This window comes from Podarcis liolepis (genome assembly GCF_965112155.1).
Source record: "Podarcis liolepis genome assembly, chromosome: Z".
Lineage (NCBI taxonomy): Eukaryota > Metazoa > Chordata > Lepidosauria > Squamata > Lacertidae > Podarcis > Podarcis liolepis.
In genome coordinates, this window is record NC_139570.1 from 10648063 (window position 1) to 10670839 (window position 22777).

Here is a 22777-nt window from a genome sequence, read left to right on the forward strand (position 1 = left end):
CCAGTGGGGTGATTTTACTTGTCCTCCCCACAGAAGTGAATGACCGAACCAAGGAGCTTCTGCATTCACCGAAACGTGGAATACTACCCTGAACCATTCAATCTTTTCTTTCTATGTGGAGAACACAAACCCAGCTCCTAAATTCAATCCAAGGGTGACATCTCAGATGCCCCATGGCTTCATTTGGTGTTAAGGGCCATGAAAAAGCCATATAGTGGTACCTTGGGTTAAGTACTTAATTCGTTCTGGAGGTCCGTTCTTAACCTGAAACTGTTCTTAACCTGAAGTACCACTTTAGCTAATGGAGCCTCCTCCTGCTGCTGCGCCGCTGGAGCATGATTTCTGTTCTCATCCTGAAGCAAAGTTCTTAACCTGAAGCACTATTTCTGGGTTAGTGGAGTCTGTAACTTGAAGCGTATGTAATCTGAAGTGCATGTAACCTGAGGTACCACTGTATTGGCATTTCATTTTAAGATGCAAGAGCTACGTCTTTATTCGAATCGGAGCATTAGCAAAAGCTGTGTGGAGCATAGAAGCACACAGCATTCTCTTAGGAGGCTCTTATAAAACGCAACTTCAATTGTGGCGTATTTCCATGGAGATTTGACGTTCAGCAATCAACAGGTAGACCTAGCCAGGTCCCCAAAATTTCTAATTAGTGAAACTAGAAGATACTTGACTTCCCAAATGCCATACATAGCTAACCTCAAAATACCAAAACAGCGAAGGGCTTTCACCTTGGCCCGTTGTCAGGCCCTCCCTTCAGCAGTCCAGGAAGGCCGTTATAGGAAGATACCTTACGAGGGGAGGAAATGCCCATGGGCTCTGAGCATCAGGAAACAATGGGGCATGCCCTTCTTTATTGGCAGTATTATATAGACATTCGAGCCAGGTTTATCCAGCCCATCCTATATAAATTCCCAGGGCATTCAGAACAACGCAAAATTTCCCTATTACTACAGGACGAAAGCCCAGAAGTCATATATTCAGGCGCCAGATTCTGCACTGTCATGATAGATACTCGTCGAAGGATGGTCTATGCTACAAATCAGTCCTAAAATGAGGGCCCATATTGTTAGATCTGTATCATTGAAGCCCCACCCCATATAGCTGTTTTAACTGGTCTTTTTAATTCTTAATAGTTTTGGGGGCCTGCAGTCACCCCCACAGCTTGAGGGCCTCCAGCAAGGCCTCCAGGAGTAGTTTAATTTGAGCACTATTGTTTCTTGCTTTGTTTTTATTTTTATTATTCTGTTAAGTTATTATATAGTTTGTATTTTGCTTTTTAAGGGGAAGGGTCAGGGCTGCCTGGGAGTGGGCCTCAGCCAATAGAATGGCTGGGGCAGGTTCCACAGGGGGGGATGTATTGGGACACCCAATCTCAGTGATCTCGGGCAGCAGGAGGAGCTATGCTAAGACCAGACCATGTCATTACCAAGGAGGCAGGTTTAGTCATTGTCTGGGGACTATCCCTGCCTCCGGGTCTGGTCCTGACCAGAAGGATACTGGAATCAGCAAGGGAAACCCACATCACCTGAAAGTGTTGCTGTGCAATGCCAGGTCAATGATGAATAAAACCACTGCCATCCACGACCTGATTATGGATGGAGGATTTGACCTGGCATGTGTGACAGAGACCTGGTTGGATGAAGCAGATGGGCCTGTCCTTGCCGCTGCTTGTCCACCAGGTTTCTCTTACGCACAGCAACCCAGGCCTTGTGGGCGGGGAGGGGGGGTTGCAGTGATTTTTAGGAAGTCATTAGTTTGCACCAGGCGTCCTATTGGTAAAACCCAGTTCTCTGAGTGCATGTTCTGGAAGTTGGGCAATAGGGGCAGTACAGGATTCCTATTGGTGTACCGACCTCCCCGCTGCACCAAGGATTCCCTGCCCGAGCTGCTTCAGGTGGTGGCGGATATGCTCCTGGAGACACTTAGCTTGGTTGTCCTGGGGAATTTTAACATTCATGCCGACATGACCTTACAAGGGGCCGCTCGGGACTTTGTGGAAAGCATGGCCTCCATGGGGCTGTCTCTGAATAAGTTTGGCTCAACTCATAGCCGCAGACATGCCTTAGACTTGGTGTTTACCTCTACGGATGTTGGTGATCTGACACTAACTAAAAGCGAAACAAAAGAAGTGCCATGGTCAGATCACTTCCTGGTGCAACTGGACTTCTCTGCGACCCATCCCCTCTGCAGGGAGGTGGGACCGATTCGGATGGTCCACGCCCGCCACTTAATGGATCCAATTGGCTTCCAGAGAGTGGTAGAGGATGTTTTATCCCAAGTTGATGGCCTTTCAGCTGATTCCCTGGTGGCACGCTGGAATGCGGAGTTAACCAGGCCTATTGACTGTCTGGCTTCAAAGCGCCCTCTCCGATTGCATGGAGCCCGGACAGCCCTGTGGTTTCCCCCGGAGCTGAGGGCAATGAAACAATCATTGAGACGGCTAGAGCGCCGGTGGCGGAAAACTCATTATGAATCAGACCGGATATGGGCTAGAGCTCAACGTTGAGCCTACCAAGTGGCAATGGCAACAGCGAAGAGGGCCTTCTTCGCCGCCTCCATTGCATCTGCAGAAAACAGCAGCAGGAGACTTTTTCAGGTGGTTTGCAATTTATCGGAACCACCTGTACCACCGGGGCCTGGTAGGGACCCCAAGATCTCCTGCAATGCTTTTGCAAAGTTTTTTGCAGATAAAGTCGCTCAGATTCAGAAGGAGGTAGACTCCACCGTGGGAGCAGGGACAGGGCGGGAGAGTGCTAGAGTTCTGTCTGGTCCTGTTACATGGGGGATCAATTCCAATCTGTTACCTCCGAGGATGTGGACAGGCTGCTTGGACAAGTGAAACTGACCACCTGTCTACTTGATCCTTGCCCATCCTGGCTGATAAAAGCGAGCCAGGAAGGGCTGGGCGATGGGCTCTGCGGGGTGGTGAATACTTCCCTCTGTGAGGGAGGCTTCCCAGACCCGCTGAAAGAGGCGGTCATTAAACCACTTCTTAAAAAAACATCTTTAGACCCGGCCAATTTGGCCAACTATCACCCAGTCTCAAATCTACCATTCTTGGGCAAGGTGACTGAGCGGGTGGTTGCCGAACAACTCCAAGCATGCCTGGAGGATGCGGACCATTTGGATCCCTTCCAATCGGGATTCAGGCCTCACCATGGGACTGAAACTGCCTTGGTTGCGCTGGTTGATGATATAAGGCGGACTAGGGACAAAGGTGAGAGCTGTTTCCTAGTTCTGCTGGATCTCTCAGCAGCCTTTGACACCATCGACCATAACATCCTTCTGGACCATCTAGAGGGGCTGGGAGCTGGGGGCACTGTTATACGGTGGTTCCGCTCCTTTCTCCAGGGCTGTGTCCAGAAAGTGGTGGGGGGGATGAGTGTTCAGACCCCTGGGCTCTCACTTCTGGGGTGCCTCAGGGTTCCGTCCTCTCCCCCATGCTTTTTAATATCTATATGAAGCCGCTGGGAGAGATCATCAGGGGGTTTGGAGTGGGTGTTCATCAGTATGCAGATGACACCCAGCTTTACCTCTCCTTTAAATCAGAACCAGTGAAGGCAGTGAAGGTCCTGTGTGAGTGCCTGGAGGCGGTTGGAGGATGAATGGCGGCTAACAGATTGAGTTTGAATCCTGACAAGACAGAAGTACTGTTTTGGGGGGACAGGAGGCGAGCGGCTGTGGAGCACCCCCTGGTCCTGAATGGGGTAACTGTGCCCCTGAAGGACCAGGTGTGCAGCCTGGGAGTCATTTTGGACTCACAGCTGTCCATGGAGGCGCAGGTCAATTCTGTATCCAGGGCAGCTGTCTACCAACTCCACCTGGTACACAGGCTGAGACCCTACCTGCCCGCGGACTGTCTCGCCAGAGTGGTGCATGCTCTAGTTATCTCCCGCTTGGACTACTGCAACACGCTCTATGTGGGGCTACCTTTGAAGATGACCCGGAAACTGCAATTAATCCAGAATGCGGCAGCTAGACTGGTGACTGGGAGTGGCCGCCGGGACCACATAGCATCGGTTCTAAGAGATCTGCATTGGCTCCCAGTACGTTTCTGAGCACAATTCAAAGTGTTGGTGCTGACCTTTAAAGCCCTAAACGGCCTCGGTCCTGTATACCTGAAGGAGCGTCTCCACCCCCATTGTTCAGCCCGGACACTGAGATCCAGCACCGAGGGCCTTCTGGCGGTTCCCTCATTGCGAGAAGTGAGGCTACAGGGCCTTCTCGGTAGTGGCGCCCGCCCTGTGGAACGCCCTCCCATCAGATGTCAAAGAGATAAACAACTACCTGACATTCAGAAGACATCTTAAGGCAGCCCTGTTTAGGGAAGTTTTTAATATGTAACGCTGTACTGTTTTTAATACTTGATTGGGAGCCACCCAGAGTGCTTGGGGAAACTCAGCCAGATGTGCGGGGTATAAATAATAAATTTATTATTATTATTATTTATTCGCCTGTTATTTATGCTTAATCAAATATTCTATGTATGTTTTAATCTACAATTGGTTCTTGCTCCCATTTATTCAATAATTGTTCGCTTAGATTCATACTGTTATGCTATTTATTTAGGTTATGCTGGTTTGTGGCAGAATAAAGTAAAGTAAGACGTTCAGCAATGCTTCCAAGGGACCTACGCTGAGAGCACTTTGCCACTTTTCGCCCTTTGCAGAGGATCAGCAACCTCCAACAGATGATATGAGCTGCAGGGTTATGATGATACCACAAGCCCCTCTTGATTACCATGCAGGAAGGCCTGTTTCCCCAGCACTGCATCTCACGCTTGCTGTCATAAAATGAAATGTGTACAAACCGTGTACTAAAAACATGCACACACATGTAAAACGTGTTATTCACTGCAGGGTGGTGAAGATCCAGAGGGGGAAATGGAACCCCTCAACTGTCCTCTCCCCTTAACTGCCATTTGGGGGTAGCCATTCCATCACGTTGCCTCAGTGGAAGAGCTAGGAAGCATGGTTCATTTCATTGACTTTGCGGAAGACCCTTTTACTGTGCCAGCTGGTCATTACAGCACACCTGTTTAGAAATTGGTGCTTGAGTTTTGGTTTTTTACTTTCCTCTTCCCTCCCTGTCCCTTTCCCCTTGTGTGCCCTTTCTCCCACCCCCCTAGATTATAAGCCTACAGTGGCACTGTGTTAGTTTGATTGTATGTGAACCACTCTGGGAGCCATTGGCCGAAGAGCACTAAATGATCTAAATGAATAAATAAAACCCAAGTGCAAAATATTACTTTCAGATTAAATAAACATTTGTTGGCTGCATTGGGAAATCCATTCAATTTTTGCAAACTAGGTTAGCGTTAAAGAAAAGACAAGCTTAGAGGACTGTGGAAATTGCCACCACCCATCAGCCTGACGCAAAACATGAATCTAAGCACAGAAAATATACATTGCTTCATTACTACTTTATTGGAGCAGAGGTTAACAAACATGGATGGAATGCTAGGGAACGCTTATTCACATGAAAATTACCATGACATGAAATAAATAAAGCATATTGAAAGTATAAGCAAGAACTCAAACTATAATTTGTTCCTCTTCTTACAGCTGTGACTATCTGGTGCAACAAGCGACAACCTAGCTTGCAGCCCTCGGAACTGCCTATTCTTGTCAGTAGAATGGTTTCAGGTTGTAGTCCTTGACAGTCTTTGTTTTGCCCGTTCCATGTTTCATAAAATTATAAGCAATAACTGAACAGAATAATTTCTATGGGCTCAGACTACATAGCTATGCTTAGAAGGTCACTTACTCAAGGAACAAAATACCAACCAGCACTTAAGTAGATTCCATACCCCTTTTTCACTGCTCAAAGCATTCCCTGTCCAGCAGATCCATCGAATACAAAGTACAGCACCCCTAGCCTGTGAAGTACATGTGAAAATATGGACTTCTTGCTTTCTAGTTCTGTCTTTTGAAATGAAAGTAATTAATTCTGTGACATTTAGGAGAGGACTGGGGGGAAATTTCATTGGTTCTCACACAACATCAACCATGATTTTAATTTAGCTCTCCCCTCTCAAGCCCCACCTATTCTTCAAAATAAATTAACTTGGGGGCCAAACTCTGTGTGAGTTCCTGGTCTCCTGATATGAGTTTGTTTTTCAAAAAAAGAAAAAAAGAAAGAGACACTTTAAAGCAACCTTGGTGCATCCTGCTTTGACTGGCGCAGGGATGCTGGGCTCTAGGGGTGCTAAGCCCTCCCTTTCCCTGCTGTTTCCTCCCACCTATAGTCCCCTCCTGCCATTGACTTCTGTCCCATGGCGGGGGGGGGGGGGGGACAGATACAACTGGCCCGCCACTTAAAGCGAGAGTTCTGTTCCAGGTGCCCATGCACAAAAGCAAAGTTGTGCAGTCAGGAACCCCCAGAACTGTCCCTCCCCCCAATACAAGGCAAGGTCTGTTTACCAGGCTCTGGGAGCTTCCCACTATCCTCCCAAATCCTGGCAAGCAAGGAAAAATTGCTGGGTGCACAGGTGGGGGAAAATAAACAGCTGGGAATGGAATGTTTACCTCGCTCTCAATTTATGTATTTACCATCACCACCACCCCAAATATATATATATATAAGGTGGGCATAAGATATGGGCCCAACCTTACCTCTATCATGCCCACATTTCCACCTTACCCTGACGCTAGTAGGGAGTTACTTATTATTAGTAAAGTGACTGGGGTGGGAAGGGCTAAACACTTCCTCCCAACTCCACTACTATGATTGCCATCTGAGCACCCTGCAACTGCTCTTTCAAAAGGAAAAAGGAAAAAAAAAACGAATGGCAGGAAATCTGATAATGGCTCTCCTGTGTCCTGTGTAACTTTGCCCTCGGCTGCATATTAAAGGGCAGAAGATTTAGGCAGAATTAAAGGGAGGAGCCATTCAAACCAGGGCACCTCTTATTCTACTCAAAGCATTCCAATAAACCCAAAGGGACCTGCCACAAAAAGGGTCTGGACTGAGAAGCAGAATCTGGCACACAGCATATACTGCCCAATGCTGGATTAAGCTATGCTAATTGCAGAGTTTTCTGATTAAGTGGCATATAAATCTTTCTAAATAAATAAAAGGCTTCTTGCAAAATAAATAATAATAATTAAAAAAAAAAGCTTGAGTATCTCAAATTGCCACGTCTGCAGTAAATTATAAACACGTTCCTTCTCTGCCTTTTGGATAAATGTTTCATCTCTCACACCATCCCCTTTCTGACATCACTGAGGAGGCACTTTCTTTTTTTAATCTTATAAATTAAACAATTTGTTCAACTAACTCCTTTAACTGTACAGTTACTAGGGAGCATTTTCATATTCTGTGGCTCCCTCCGAAATCGGCAGGGACCATTCACTTCACTTGGCTCAGATTCTGAGTAGACCATTCAACATGGCTTCAATCATGCACTGCAGTAACTTTTTTTAATAAAAAAAAAATTGGTCATTAGTACAGATGTTGAATCTGTTGACCAGTTTTTGCCAAGCTGTGTCTGCCCTCTCGTGCTCTGCCAGCATGCACAGCAGCCCAAGCAGAGCACCCAAATCACCAAATATGATTTATTTTTAAGTCCTTAAGAGGGCCTAATTTGAGCTTTCAAGAACCACCCCCATCACCCCCCAAGACCAACCAAGTTAGCACCCTCTTCCAAGTTCCCCTCCACAGACTGTCTCTGCAAATGGATTGAATTGTTTTGACAGGAAACAAGGAAACAAAGGGCATCCTTCAGGAATCTGTTTCCATCTATTTTCTTAACAGCAAGTCCCCTGAAAACCAGGAGTTGCAGCAAAACCTTTTGGAGTGAAGAATGTCCCAGTTGCAGGAGCTGCTCATTAATGCCAAAAAGGGCTTCCAAAAACTGAAAGCTGCTCCCATCCTATTCCACCCACTTGCTTGTTTCACCATTTCACCGATTCTCTCGCCTCTCTTTGCCCTGGCACCACTCTTCTTGCGCTAGCCTTGAAAATTCTCTGTTTTTCATTTATTTCGCACCCATTCTCACCGGTCTTATTAATGTCTACATTCCCCTTATCTGCCTTTGGGTGAGCTTCTTGAAAAGGAGACCCGCCCGAATGGGTGGCATCTTTTGCTTTTACTGCCCCTGGCATGGTGTGATGAGTTTTACATTTCATTTTGTGATGGGACATCTTGCCAAGAGACTCTATCTCTTCACAATGGTTTGCTTTAAAGAACTGCGGTTCATCATCAGACAAATTGTTTCCAGAATATCTCTTTCTGCTGTTCTTCCTACCAGCTTCCCTCTCCTCATCACTAGATGTCCATTTGCCTTTTTGTTCTTCACCCCTTACTTTGCTGCTGGTTCTTTTGTATGTTGTCCTAAGCTTTAGCTTGGAGTGCCTTGCTGAGTCACAGTACTCAGAGCGTGAGAAGAAACTGTGTTTGCTGCTTTCAATACCTTGAGCACCACAACAATCATTTTGGACAGAAATCGACAAATCTCTCACCATTTTCTGACCAAAGGGTGACACCTTGCAGCCACCACCATTTTTTCTTTCTTTTTTGCTTCGTGACTCATTAAGTGCCTCACTGAAGGATTCAGAATCACTGCTGATCTCTTCCAATACATCCTTCAATTTATTCACACGGCCAACTAGCTTGTGTGATGCCATAGCCACCATTTCAGTGTCTTCTGCTTCAGATTTTCTATCATGAGCTGCACTTACTAGGACACGACTATTCAATTTACCACGCAGCCTTCCTTCTTCAGCCTCATTTGACAGATCTTTGCCCCGATAGTTTTTGGCAAACTCCCTAGCACAAGCCTGGCTTTTTCGCATAACCTCAGGTTCCTCATCCATTACTTCCCAGTTATCACTACGTCTGGAGCTTTTCTCTTGGGTATTTGGTACACAAATCAAATCCGTCATGCACTGCCTATCTTTGTTCTGCAGGTTAATCTGCAAGCTGTCCTTATAGAAATACACCACCCTCTGCCACTGAGACTTATTCGCTGGGTTATCCACCCTTGGAAAGTCCCGTGCATATTCTGGGGTTTGATAGTAGTTGAGTAAATAATGTGTGAATTCATCAGTTTCATATACCTTGGGCCTCCTGAATTCTCTCTCCCTGGAAGCTTTAGGGAAGCACCCAAACGAGTTGCTGTCATGCGGGCTGTGTGTCACGTAGGTGGTGATGGTTTCAGCGATTCGCCTGTTCAAAGTATTTCTCGAAAACGGATCAGGTAATGCAGGCAACTTAAATGGAATGTGCTGCTGCTGCTTCTCCTCCTCAATAAAAGCATCCGCCAACTGAGCTGACTGAGACTTGGATTCTCTCTTATTCTCCGACTCTTGTTGCCCAAGGCAGTTTACTTGTTCCTTTGGTGCATTCTGTATCTGAGATGCAAAGGAGCAATTCTCCCTTTTGATTTCACGATTCAGCAGAGGGCCCCCTATTTGCTCGGATGCTTGTGCAACGTCCTGTGGGGGGGAATAAAAGAAAGAATTATAGCGCAACAGAACAAGGGACTTGAGCAGAAAGCAAATACCGGTAAATCAGCAAAGCCTAATGATAAATGATTTTATGTGCAATTTGGGCTAGTCAAAGACTCTTCAGTGCCTAAGACAGGACATCCTAATGGCATCCATCCACCCATGTCAAACAACCCAGAATGCACCTGGTGTGTGGCCAGAAGCTCTTGGACTCCCATCATGTCAAATGGCCTGGGATTGCAGGAGTTGGAGTCCAAGAACAGTTGGAGGACAACATGGATGGATTACTTTGTCCTAGTGATCCTACTAAAATGCAAAAGCTGCATAAAAGCATTGTTGTGTTTTAACAGCTCATCCCCACCCCCATAAAAAGGGACTTATGCATAACCTCCCTGTGGGTTGTACCTCATGGGTGAAATCTGCCTCCCTCCCTGCCAGTCTTAGCAAGACCCAAAATACACGGCTTGGGAAACACACTTAAGACTTCATTCACTGTGGGAGTTGTCTCTGCTGTTTGAGGCGGTTCAATTTTTCCAGAAAGGAAACCTGTGTTTTTTGTTTCTTAAATGCCAATTCACTTCAAACCACATCTTAAAAGGCTCACAAAGCTGCACAAATCATAGCCTTTAAGATACAAGCCAGCTTGATTTTGCTGTTTTCAGAGGAAAAATAATTATTAATGAAAGTCACTTGCCATGGGCAATAGTCAAATTGCCGGTTTATTTGCTTTCGCTTTTTTAATGATAACTTCGGAGTCGTTCTACTAAAATAATGACCCCACACAAGAAAGCGAGTTTCAGCCCCACCTCAATAATTCACAGCAATTTCCTATATGAAAAGAGAACTTCCACTAACAAGCATTTGTATGATCCTTTATCACAGGATGAAAAGGAGAAGTTATCAAAAGCCTTACATCTTGCTGAGGAGTTTACTTAAATCACTTCATTCTCAGTCAGCATCTCCCAGCGCACCCAGTTCAGTGCATCAAAATGTGGTGTGCCTTGGATGTGGAAACTGAGAAACCTGCTGCCCACTTGTGGCGAACTCTGCTATCATATATGCCTACAGTTCTCCACAACTTATTACATATATTTTTTAAAAAAACATTTAAAAAAGCACCCTTAGAATATTTTGAAAATTATATCCTTACTTTTACTTTGTTTAAGAGCAAGGAAAGCAGCCTCATGGACTCCTCTCTTTTCTGAGCTATATCGTGTTTCTTCTCTTCCCAATTGGGCATCTTCTCTGTCCACAAATCTTCCGCATCTGTTACCTTCTGCGGCTTTCTTGGGCGTTTTGTATCCCAATCTATCTCCCTTCGCCCATGTCTCCTGTGCTTATGCTTCCTCTTTCCTTCTCCAGTTTTCTTTTCTTCATGATCGCGTCGTTTTCTAGGCAATTATTGATATGGGACAATTTAGGTGCGGGAGGGAAATAATTTTACAGTTTTAACCCTTGCAAGGTAGAAGGGAAGGGAAGGAGGTAACAGGAAGGGCTTCCACCCTTGAAATCTGTTTGGACACAAGAGAGAACACTTCCTACAAATTTGTGTTTTGGAATGTAAACGTATATACTTCACACATTCTAAGGAGATGCAAAATGTTTGAAGATAACCTCAGGGCAGCTGTCTCTTGCAACATCTTCTGGTCCTAACATTTCCCAGTACTGCATCTAAAGTTACATGAGCTATTTCAAACACTGCCATAAACCATGGTTTATCATGACAATAATGAACCTAGTCTCACAACCCTGTCCCCGCCCCCCGGTCCTTCAATGGTGTGGCACTTTTGCTCAGTGGCAGACCTACATTTTGGAAGTTTGAACTGTTATGCAGGCCCCTACACAATCAGCAACAAGGTCTGAGTACCCACTATTATCCTCAACGGGGTATTCCGTGGCAGATCACCACATATATATATATATATATATGTGGGTGGGTGGGTGTGTATTTTTAAAAGTTAACTGCTACATCTCAGATTTTGATTAAAAATGCTGTACTGGACAGATTATCTCACATGTCAAAATCACTGGTGTGAATAAAAAAAACCCCTATGCCTTATAGTTTTTGAGTTATGGGAGGGATGTTATATACAGTGCTACCTTGGGTTACATACGCTTCAGGTTACAGACTCCGCTAACCCAGAAATAGTGCTTCTGGTTAAGAACTTTGCTTCAGGATAAGAACAGAAATTGTGCTCCAGTGGCGCGGCGGCAGCAGGAGGCCCCATTAGCTAAAGTGGCGCTTCAGGTTAAGAACAGTTTCAGGTTAAGAACAGACCTCCAGAACGAATTAAGTACTTAACTCGATGTACCACTGTACATGTGTGGCTAAAGTCTTTTCTGGGGACCCTCCAAGATTAGGGTCCCTGAAGCTTAGATCCACCACTGCTTTTGCTATTTTAGATTAGTGATATGGTTCTCCTGGGCTGATTGAAAAGCAAGGATAATTTGCACTGAATACATTTCTGATGCCAATACACAATGAACCTGGGAAATAGTGAAATAGATGAGGACAAACAAGCTGAGCTTGGATCCTGGCAAAACAGAGGCACTGTGGGTGAGCAGCTCCCTTGTTTGAGAAATTGGTCAGTTCCTACCATGGATGAGGTTGCACTCTCCCTGAAGGAGAAGGTTCACAGACTGAGGTGCTTCCAGATCCACCTACATCACTGGAGGCTCAGGTAGCCTCAGCAGCTGGCAAGGCCCTTTACCAACTACAGCTGGTTCATCAGCTGTGGCCATTCCTGGGCTGGGAAAGCCTTGCCACAGTAGTTCATGTGTTGGTTACATCAATACAGTCATACCTCGGGTTGAAGTAGCTTCGGGATAAGTATTTTCGGGTTGCGCACTGCGGCGACCCGGAAGTAATGGAGCGTGTTACTTCCGGGTTTCGTGCTCGCGCATGCGGTCAAAATGACGTCACGAACATGCGCAGAAGTGGCGAATCGTGACCCATGCATGCGCGGATGCAGGTTGCATTTGCTTCTGGATGCGAATGGGGCTCCGGAACAGATCCAGAGGTACCAGTGTACTGGACTACTGCAATGCGCTCTACATGGAGCTTCCCTCACATGTGAGCTGGAAAATGCAGCCAGCAAGAATGCCACAGCATACCACACTAAGAACCATCTTGTTTAGGCAAGCCTACCCAGATGCTTAGAAAGTTGAGGTGATGTGTGTTTTAACTTTAGGTTTTAAAGCATGCTTGTGGTTTTTATTTATTTTCTTGTTTTATCTTTTGGTAAACCTCTTTGAAGTTGTTGTTATTGTTGTTTTTTACAATCAAGCGGTCTATAAATTTTACGAAATGATTAGTAAATAAAAATCTAGTACAGTGGTACCTCGGGTTAAGAACTTAATTCGTTCTGGATGCCCGTTGTTAACCCGAAACTGTTCTTAACCGGAGGTACCACTTTAGCTAATGGGGACTCCCACTACCACCGCCACACGATTTCTATTCTCATCCTGAAGTAAAGTTCTTAACCTGAGGTACTATTTCTGGGTTAGCGGAGTCTGTAACCTGAAGCGTCTGTAACCTGAAGCATCTGTAACACGAGGTACCACTGTATAGCATGTTCACTTATATTTGCTTTTTAAAAAAGCTAAGAAACCCATCTTAAACTTTTCTCCCCAATTCTTACAGAATAGTTTCTACATGTCGTTAATGTTCCTTCATTCTTGCTGCGCCGTTAGTGTGTTCATACCTGCAATACTGATAACATAACAACTTTCTTCCGCCCTTCGCTGGCTTCATTATAATGATGCCAAACGCTAGGATTATTCCCCATCACTCCTGAACAGGCATTATTACTACTCAGGGAGTGCTCAGATGCACAACGAAAGCTAACAGATTATATACAAACACTTTCACCTTCCCCGGCTCAAGAAAAGAAATAAGACACTCGTCTGGAGGCCTTGTGCATTTGCTGACCTTCGCTCTTCTTTTTCACAGTCAGAGCTACAGACCACTTTGCTTTCAATTTAATCATTGTTCCTAACCTCCAGTCAACATTTCTATGCCTCCACAGGCCAGAAAAAATGGTCTCAAGGCACAGAATGCAGTTCTAAGCAGTTCTGGCCTTGTAAGTTGCTGAGCCCTACTGCAGACTGAACAGAGCAGCTAATTCTCAAACTCTGCGCTGTGTGAAAACTGCTAGTACGTCACGTGAGCATATATAATGCTCCTGTGAGTTCAAAAGTACCCAGCCACAGAAGAGGATGCTTCTGGTATCTGTGTGAGTCACTACTCTGATCTTTCCTCCTCCTAACCTGTCACTGGATGTAAATGGATCATTCTACCACTCCTCATGGAGTAACATAGAACGTCCTGGTCTGAGAGGTCTGTTGTGTCTGTGCATGAATCACTGCTCTGACTTTGCCGTCTTCTAGCTAGGAGGGTGCTTCTAAAGGCAGGTGAATTGTAACGAACATAGTATAAAAGTAGACCTTTTCCAGGAGCATGAATGAAGCACGTCTCTCCAAATTTAATTCGGAGAAAGTGTGCCAGAGTTCTCATAAAGCCTAAGAAGCATTGCAGAAAGGATTTTGTAAGGGTTCTATAGACCTGAACGATTCCTGATGAGAAAACATATTTCGTAAAATCCTTGTTGATTTTCTAGGAAACAATTTCGGTACGCAGCCAACTCGGACTTCTGTACATACCGGTGGCTCTCAATGTATGGAGGGGCTATGTTCCAGGAATAGCACCTAAAGCCAAAATTGTGTGTAGTCAAAACACATTGCAACTGGGCTTGCCCAAGTCTTTTTTTCCCCAGACACCCACCCATTTTCTGCCCTGCCTTTGTTAATTTTTTTTTTTGCCTAACTCATGAAGCTAAACGCACACAAGTTTAATGAGCATACGTTGCAAATTACCTGTAACAGGAAATCCCTGGGCCTGAGGGTTTGCATTTTATATCCTAATTGCTAAATAGTCTTTAAAAAGGGGAGGGGTGAAATAAAGTCTTGCAAAAGCTGAATTTGTTGAGAGTTTCGTAAATCTAGTGTTACTATTTCAGTCTTTTGGCATAACAACTTTTGTTCTGAATGCAACAAAGAAGGAGGAGCCCAAGGCTCCCTGCAGAATAAGAACATATGTGCTCAGATGTAATCTGGCATTGAAGAAGCCCTCTGGAGAGCCAAGGAAGGTTGAGAAAACAAGTGGTGACACACATTTATCTTTGAACTCAGCAGCAAAACCTAAAAACCAAATTACATTATATTCTCTCACAAAAATTGATCTAACTTCAGTGTAGGCGTAATGCTGTTATACAGAATTTCAGCAATTGATAAAACAAACCAAATTGCAAAAAAAGGTCTTATGCAACTATGCGCCTAAGGTTCATCCTCATACAGAACCGTCACTTGTTATCTACTAACGTAAAGCAAAGGACATATTGCAAAGGAAACCCAGCCAGATGGGTGGGGTATAGATCTATTTATTATTATTATTATTATTATTATTATTATTATTATTATTACTACTACTACTATCTGATAGAAGCATGTTTTGAATAGCAGGACATGAAATTAGTAACCAGATAGTAATCCTATGGCCAAAAGTTGGACTGTTTATATCTTGCTAGTTTTCTCCAGTAATCTAGATGTCTTTACTATCAAGTTTACACCTACAGATACTGTTTTGAGTTTGTGGATGCCAGAGTCTTCAAATCCCAGGTACTAGCAAGTGTTCAAAACTACTCAAACCAAGCTAGCCTCCTAGTAAGGAGAGCAAAGGAAGGGGGGGTGTCTGTGGAAGGCAGAGTTTAGGAGTGATATGATCTAGCTGCAGACTGGAAAGCTAGAGAGGCAGAGCACAATGTTTGATGTCTACTAAATCTAAGGCTATGGCTATGGTAGAAGCAAAACCCTCTTGGGGTGTTAATGCTGTGAACCCCTCCATCGTAGGTTCAGGCTGCATATATGTGTAAATAAACCATATATCCTAAAGACATACAGTCCCCACTGTGCCTCATTTCCAAAAGAAAACACAAGCCCTGGGTTAAGAGCCCGGAGCCCCTGGAATCTCACGCTGATTGGAGATTGGGATGGCACCTAGCACTATTAACAGCTGCAGATAAAACATGAAGTGAGAAACAGTGTTTTGATGTTTGCAGCCTTCTGTTAAAAGTCCTTCAGCTTTATCAGTTACACTGAAATGTACTTTAGGGAAGTCAGTAAAATAATCAGGGTTATGTGAATGCTACAGGAGCACACAATTTAGTACCGGGTAAACAAATTAATTTCCCAAGACTCAACTTTCATTTATTTGTTTTAAAAGAAATGTTTCTAGCCCTCATGGCAAAGAGCATATTATGTATAAATGCCTGCTGAAATCTCGGGAGGCAGAAAGGTGTCTGGAAAAGATTTCAAGTACTTGGGGGGGCAAGTTTTCCATTATCTCACATAGATATCCCAATAATTAAACAAAATCTGAATTATGCATAACTAATAAAATGGCTAAAAAAGGGAAAGTACGCAGATTTTCTCTCCTTGCATAAACTTAGGTAAGTCACAAGGTCCAGCTGATTTTGGTACACATTGTCAGCTGCCATTATGCAAAGAAAAGGTATGGAGCCCCCACAGCCACAAAAAACAATCCTCTTATCTCAGTTTCCCCACTAACAGGGCATGCTCAATCTTGTCTTTAAGAGAAAAAAGAAAAAGCCACAGAGATTCCTCACCTTTCAGTCCCTTTTCCCCTTCTGCTTTCGTTCCTCTTTCGCTCTCTCTCTAGTTCTTGCAGAGTTGTTTTTTCCCGGTTTCTCTGATTTACAGCAGCATCGCTGAAATGATCAGTAGTATCAGATGTCACCTGTTTAAAAATCAAAAAGGTACAAATTGTAGTATCGCTCACTTAAGCATACAAAATCTACAAGGTCTCCAGAGCCAATTTCAAGATCTCAAATAGAACACAGGGAGCCTTAACAGCATCGGGACATTCCCTAAACCACTTTGGCTCAACTATCTCCATACCAGAAAGAAGGCCTTTGCTATGCAGTCCAACACAGATGACATAGGGGTGGCAGGGAGACTCATGCTCAAGTAAAGGAAGTTGTGCTACTGAGAAATAACTGCTTGTGATTGTAACCCAGCATGAACACAAACACTTCCCACCTGGTCCCTATGCCACACTGCAAGCTTCTATTTTTGGAGCTGGGGGTTGGAATTATAAAGGCAGTTTAAAGGTTCAGTTGGGATAGGGTGTAAACAGAATACAGGTGTCATGTGAAGGTACCCATGGGATATCCCTAAGGCTCTGAAAACCAGCTGTTATTTGCCCTCAATTTTAAAATGAGAATCGGGGATCTTTCAAACCTCTCCCATATTAAAAACCACAGTGCTGAAAATGAAAAGAACTAAAAGGTGTCCGTGTAACTAGGCTACATACATTTAATAAAATCAAATCCAAGTAATCTAAGAGGTGAACAAAGTGAAATTATTTTCAAAGCTGCAATTGTATACCCATTAAAGACCAAACATGGAAATAATGCTGAAAGATATTCCAGTTAGGTAGCCCCAGAAAATGCATATTTTTTAGGAAGTTGTGATTTACTCTCAGTAATCATTCAAAGCTTCTGTATATGGAAGCAGATGCCCCATATAAAGAAGACCAAACCTGTCAAAACCATATGGCAGCAAGGGGGGGGGGTGAATTGTGCTCTTCAGTTCTGCTCCAGTGAGTTGTGAGACCCCTTGCAACAGCATGGAAGTGGGTATAGGAGGTTGTAGGAGAGATAGGGAAACATCTCTTCACCTCCTCTTCCATTAGTGCTGGCTTCTGCAAGACTCTTCCACAAACAGAAGGACTCCTGTTTCCTAAAGCATGTGGTTTCCAGAGGTTGTTGAATTGCAGCTCCCATCAACTTTGAGCCAATATGGCTAATGGTCAAGGATGACAAAAGCTGTAGCCCAGCAGCCTTGGAGAGCCACAGGTTCCCCATCCCTGGCACAACACAAAAACTCTGGTGCCACCTGAAAGGGTGGCAGATTAATTGTGGAACATGACTCCCACCATCAGATGCATGAAAAATTTAATTCAGCATATCCTTTCATGGGACTAGATTCCACATCACTAGGCACTTCCACCTATGGTAGAAAATAGTTCATAATGCCTATGCCAAAATAAAACTGCCAGCCTTTCAGGTGGCATAAGACTTGGTAGTTTTTACAGCAATAGACTAAAAATAGCTACTCCTAAGCAATACTTCTTACCTTGATGTAACATGCAAGAGCTTTTCCATCATCCCCTTTAAACACCAGCTTCATTCCCTTAAATGTCTCCATAGCTTTTGAACAAGATGAGGACTCCTGGTATTGGACAAAAGCTTCAAATGTCCGCAGGTTCAAAAGGGAACGCAAAGTCAAATTATTCATGCGTCCTCCCACATCTTCCCTATAAGGGTCAAGCATCGGGATATCTACGTTCTTGATCTTCCCAAAATTTCCAAACACTGCTCTCAATACATCTTCCCTTGGTGATTCACTACCTGAGCCTTTCACTGCAAACCATTTGCATGGCAATCCTTCCAAATAGATGCAACCAGGACTATCCTTGCTTTGCTCTGCTAAGTCTTCCTCTGGCAATTCTCTAGTGGGTTCCAACTCCTGAGGAGCTGGCGGATTGGAAGGTGGCTCCATGACAACCACTTGCAAATCATCTTTGAAGCCACTGAGGTTTATCATCTTGTCATGAAGCTTCTCCTTCAGCCTACAAAACACACGATTGGTGTCTGCCTCTCCCTCACACAGAATGAAACCCTTAGTGTTCTTGGTAACCTTAACACTGGCGAACCGGTCTGGACAAACCAATTTCTTCAGCTTTTCAATCACTTCCCACTTTGGGACTATGTAGGTAGGTCCGGTGGGTTCTGGAAGCACTATACAGATTGTCATTTTTACCACTGGCATAAGATAGAGTTGATGAAAAGCACAGAACTCCATAGTGTCTGAGGTATCATATACTACAGTGTGGTTCATGGTTTCCAGAGGTCCTTTAGAAAAACAATTAAAGAGGAGCAGTTATGATAAAGAGCAAATAAAGAATGCTCCTTTATATTCTACATAGTTACTAGGATCAGCTGCTTGCACCATGCAAACAGTGCAAGGTGACATTAAACACAGCTGTCATTCATACCACGCCTCTTTCAAGCTGGACCTGTGTTTTCCAAATTTCTGACAAGTACACTATTTTCTGAATTAAAATTAGAGGCACATTTAGACCTAAAACTGTTTGCTCTTGCAGAATGACCCTATCTTTGCAAATTTACTTTGAATGAAGGGCCTTTTATTTCAACGGAGCTCACTGCGATTGCAACCTTGCTTGTTTGCTGTTTTAAAGGTTATCTTCTAAAAGCACAAAATATCTTTAAAATGATATACAGTCATCTTAGAAATGGCATACAATCATCCTAAAGTGTTGGTAGGGAAGAGATATAATACACACTGTGAGGAGTGTTAAATACAACACACAGTCCCAATAGGATCTCTTATTGAACTACGAAAGGGTCTGAAATTAAATCAAAACTCCCAGCAAAACCCACACACATGAAAAACTATGCAGATACAAAAAAAGCATTTGCAGCTGAAATACACACCACTCCTGGATAAATCACTAAGCATGTCACAGAATGCCAACCAACCACCAATTTGAAAGAAACCCAGTAAGATAACCAAGTAAGATAAAATACACACTCGTGGCACGTTGCAAACTATGTTTACCCAGAAATGAGTTCCACTGGTCTTGCTCCCTAGCAAGTGTAATCAGGACAACACCCTTCAAGCTCTAATAGCCATGAAAGAATTGCAGCTAATGTATCCAAGCTCTCTTTAAAATTAAAATTGAACTGCTGGGGAAATGGTATAAAAATATTTTAACAAAGTCTAAAACAAACTACACAAAAACTGCTTTCTGAAACTTTACACATCTACAAATATATATAAACACAGCTTAGTAATTCTAGCAAATGGGTACTTTAGGAAAAGTCTCTAGACTTAACTACGTAAGCTATTTCCAATACATGAGAACATGTAAACTGCACAAGTCAAACGTTCTTTTCTGTTAAAAATAAAATGACTATTGCTTTTAATGAGCACCTGCAGTAATCAAAAACCATTCTGTCTTCTTAGACAACCCACAGTCAAGTCAAGCAATGCAGTTACATGGATGAACTAGTTTCCATTAACATGGCAAAGAAATGCTTCCACAATTCACTCACAACTATGTCAAGTTTCAAGGCAAGATACAAATACTGTATATGTGTATTTACTGCTTCATTTATAACAAAGGTCAAGTGCATAAGAGGTCTACACTCCAAGTTTAGTTTAACATAACTTAGGGAAATCTGTTCCTCACACTCCATGCTATAATTAATTACACACCTTGGAACGCAGTTTACTTCGAAAGGCAATATAATCCAGTCAATTTTTTTATCTTGAGATTTTCTGGCTTTTCAGAATACAAGTCATGAATTCCATTCCTCCACACTGTAGTATGTTTCCCTTCTCAGTCCTCTAGTTTGTCTTTAATCTCTGCACTAGAAATCATGATATTCTGATTTGTATAGTTTGCATTCTCTCCTAAAATGCCATAGTTCTCAACAGATTTATGTATTTTTTTTGTATTCAAGTCAGAGCATAACAAAATACTCCTCAGTCTAGGCCTTCTGCTATATTAATGTGTTAGGGGAAGTATACTGGCAAATCCTTGCCAGCTCTCTTCTGAGATGTCAGGGTCCAAATTGCAAGACTCAAGGGAAACTGGAGCAAATAATAAAATGCAGCTGCTGGCAAAGCCATCACCTGTTCCCATCCTTTAAAAAAACACCTTGATCACAGGTGTACACCCACATGTGCTGCTGCTTATCTTGCTTCTTAATAAACATCCCAGTAAAATACATACACCCAATGAAGTTCAAACACAACGCTGAAATGGGCTATATAATGTCCTTTGCCATACTTCAAAACAATAACCAGAAAGCATCCTATCTTAAAAATTAAAATCACACAGAAGAGAATTGGAGTGTAGCACATATAAATAACTTCTTGATAGCCTGGTAAGTGTCCAATGATGCTGGAAAAAACCTCAACTACAGTAGCAGGCTCATCTGCCTGTATCTTAGTTCCCATTGGTAAACTTGGACTGTTAGGACTTTCGTTCCACAAACAGAAGAGGAAGTTTTATGAAGCAAATCAAAAAGAAATTTGTTCCTATCTTCAATAATACTGCATGATGGTAGACACCGGAGAGGAATTTATGGCTGAGCAGAAGATTATAGTGAAAGCTATATACAACCAGCTGCAACCATATTCACACTGAATGGTATCGCAACTGACCTTTTAGCGGTTAGCAGTAGACTTGCACTAGTACTGTCATGCTGCAGTGTGGGCTGTAACATAATTCAACCCCTTCTTCCTAAACACAGGCATCCTATTTTGCTTCCATCTTCACAGTCCCTTCTCCAGAATCTGTCCACCCAACTCTGTGCATCTTCAAGGAGGGCTACAAAATGTTTTTGAGGGGCTTGCTTTCAAGCATGCGTAGAGCTATTTTAATTTTATAGGTGTATTGAAAGAGCTGGCATACTGTTTTTACATAACCGTACTTTATATTACTTTAGCCTTAGAAAAAGACAGGACAGAAACACCCTGATGCTCCTCTTCCTCCTAACCACCGTTCTCATCCCTTATACAGGGACCCATCACTATCAAAATATCATTACATTTGCTGATATGATAGGATGACATGATGCCCTTTCTTCTGCAAGCAGGAAGAGTATTCTCAGCAACTGTGCCCTGCTTGTGGCAGGCCATCTGTGGAAAGGCTTGCCTTTCACCTATTCTGAAATTATTTTGGGACCATCAAATACCTTATTATTCCAGGCTTTTACTGGTCCTATCTACTCTGAATTTTGAGTGCTGTTCTTGTGAATTTTGCTGTTCTTAGTGTGTTTTTGTTAGTTACCCTGATAACTCTGGGTAATAAAATTATCCAAGGAGCTATTTGGTTTTATTTTTACCCTTTTATCTCCCCAGGGTCTCAGTGAGGCAAAAAAGACTAACACACTGGAAATATTGTGGGGTCGTGGCAGTTAGGCCAAAATTATGCCTATTTATGATCAACCAAGATCACTATTATGTGATCAAGCATAGTCAAGCAGAAATTTGACCCTTCTCCTCAATCCAAGCTTAACATTGGCTCTTCCTAGACCCTATCAATACTTGAAGATACCAGTTCCTGCTTCCCATAGCATATAAATCCATCCTTCCTTTCACTCTAGATATGCAGTCTTCAATCATCTGCATCCTTCAATTCATATCTAAAAGGGGGCATAGCTCCCTCTGGTGTATATGCCACAGAAAGGCACTAGAGTCTAACTTGTAAAACACAGTTCCCACAAATTGAGTCTATTCTCATCCATAAAATGAGACCTCCACTACCCTCAGCTTTCAATACTGGACTTCACAACACCTCTTCTTCCTCATCCACATATATGTTCCCCTTAGATAAGCTGCTACTTCCTAAGCCCACCCCCAAATAACACCTTCCTCCAGGTATTGTCCTATGTACAAAAATAGAAAGCTGAGCTCTTTTTCCTTCAATCCACCCTGAAGCATTTCCACATTACATATACCGTATTTTTCGCTCCATTGGACGCACAGGACCATAGGAGGGGGAGAACAGGGGGGAAAATTTTTTTTCTTGTTCTCCCCCTCTAAAACAAGGTGCATCCAAGGTACTTTCACCAGAGCTTGTGGGGCTGGCGGTGGGGCGAAGCGCTGCTTTCCCCCACCGCCAGCCTCAAAGATCCCTGAAGCCTTTGGAGCGCAGCGCCCCGCTGCCCTGCAGAGGTTTGCGCGCAGCCGTCCCCAAGCTAGAGCAGTGAGACGGAGCCCTCCGTCTCGCTGTTCTGGCTTGGGAACAGCCTTGCTAGCTTCTGCAGGACAGCGGGGTGAAGGCACCCCACTGCCCTACAGAGGCTGTGCGGGCAGCCGTCCCCAAGCTAGAGCAGCGAGACGGAGCCCTCCGCAGTGCTCCGTCTTCCTGTTCTGGCTTTGGGCTTAGCGGCGCAGCCTGCATTCGCTCTATAGGACGCACACACATTTCCCCTTAATTTTTGGAGGGGAAAATGTGTGTCCTATAGAACGAAAAATACGGTATGTGACTCAAACACATATGGGCCTTCTCAGTACATCCTCATCTTGCAGCACATGCACCCAAACATACACACACAGCACATGCGGTCCTTCTCACATACAGCTCCAATAACACATGCAGAGGCAAACACACCCTACACGGCCAAGCCCAAGTCATGAGCAGG

At 43.8% G+C, this 22777-nt stretch overlaps 1 protein-coding gene and 1 long non-coding RNA gene across 3 annotated transcripts in view; one reads left to right on the top strand and one right to left on the bottom strand.

The window, feature by feature from the left end:
• On the top strand, positions 1–6295 carry LOC310698938. Its single transcript, XR_014521841.1, has 2 exons — positions 1–624; positions 4579–6295. It is a non-coding gene; the product is annotated as an uncharacterized lncRNA (long non-coding RNA).
• LOC310698765 (A-kinase anchor protein 17B-like) overlaps positions 5412–22777 on the bottom strand; it is a 25451-nt gene continuing 8085 nt past the window's right edge. For both annotated transcript variants that reach the window (XM_083486331.1, XM_083486330.1), the window contains exons 2-5: positions 17673–18451; positions 16142–16272; positions 10609–10849; positions 5412–9446 (exon numbers count right to left, since the gene is read on the bottom strand). In XM_083486331.1, the coding sequence (XP_083342457.1) occupies positions 7905–9446; positions 10609–10849; positions 16142–16272; positions 17673–18437 (2679 nt within the window). In that variant the 5' untranslated portion in view covers positions 18438–18451 and the 3' untranslated portion in view covers positions 5412–7904. The remainder of the gene's footprint in view (positions 9447–10608; positions 10850–16141; positions 16273–17672; positions 18452–22777) is intronic.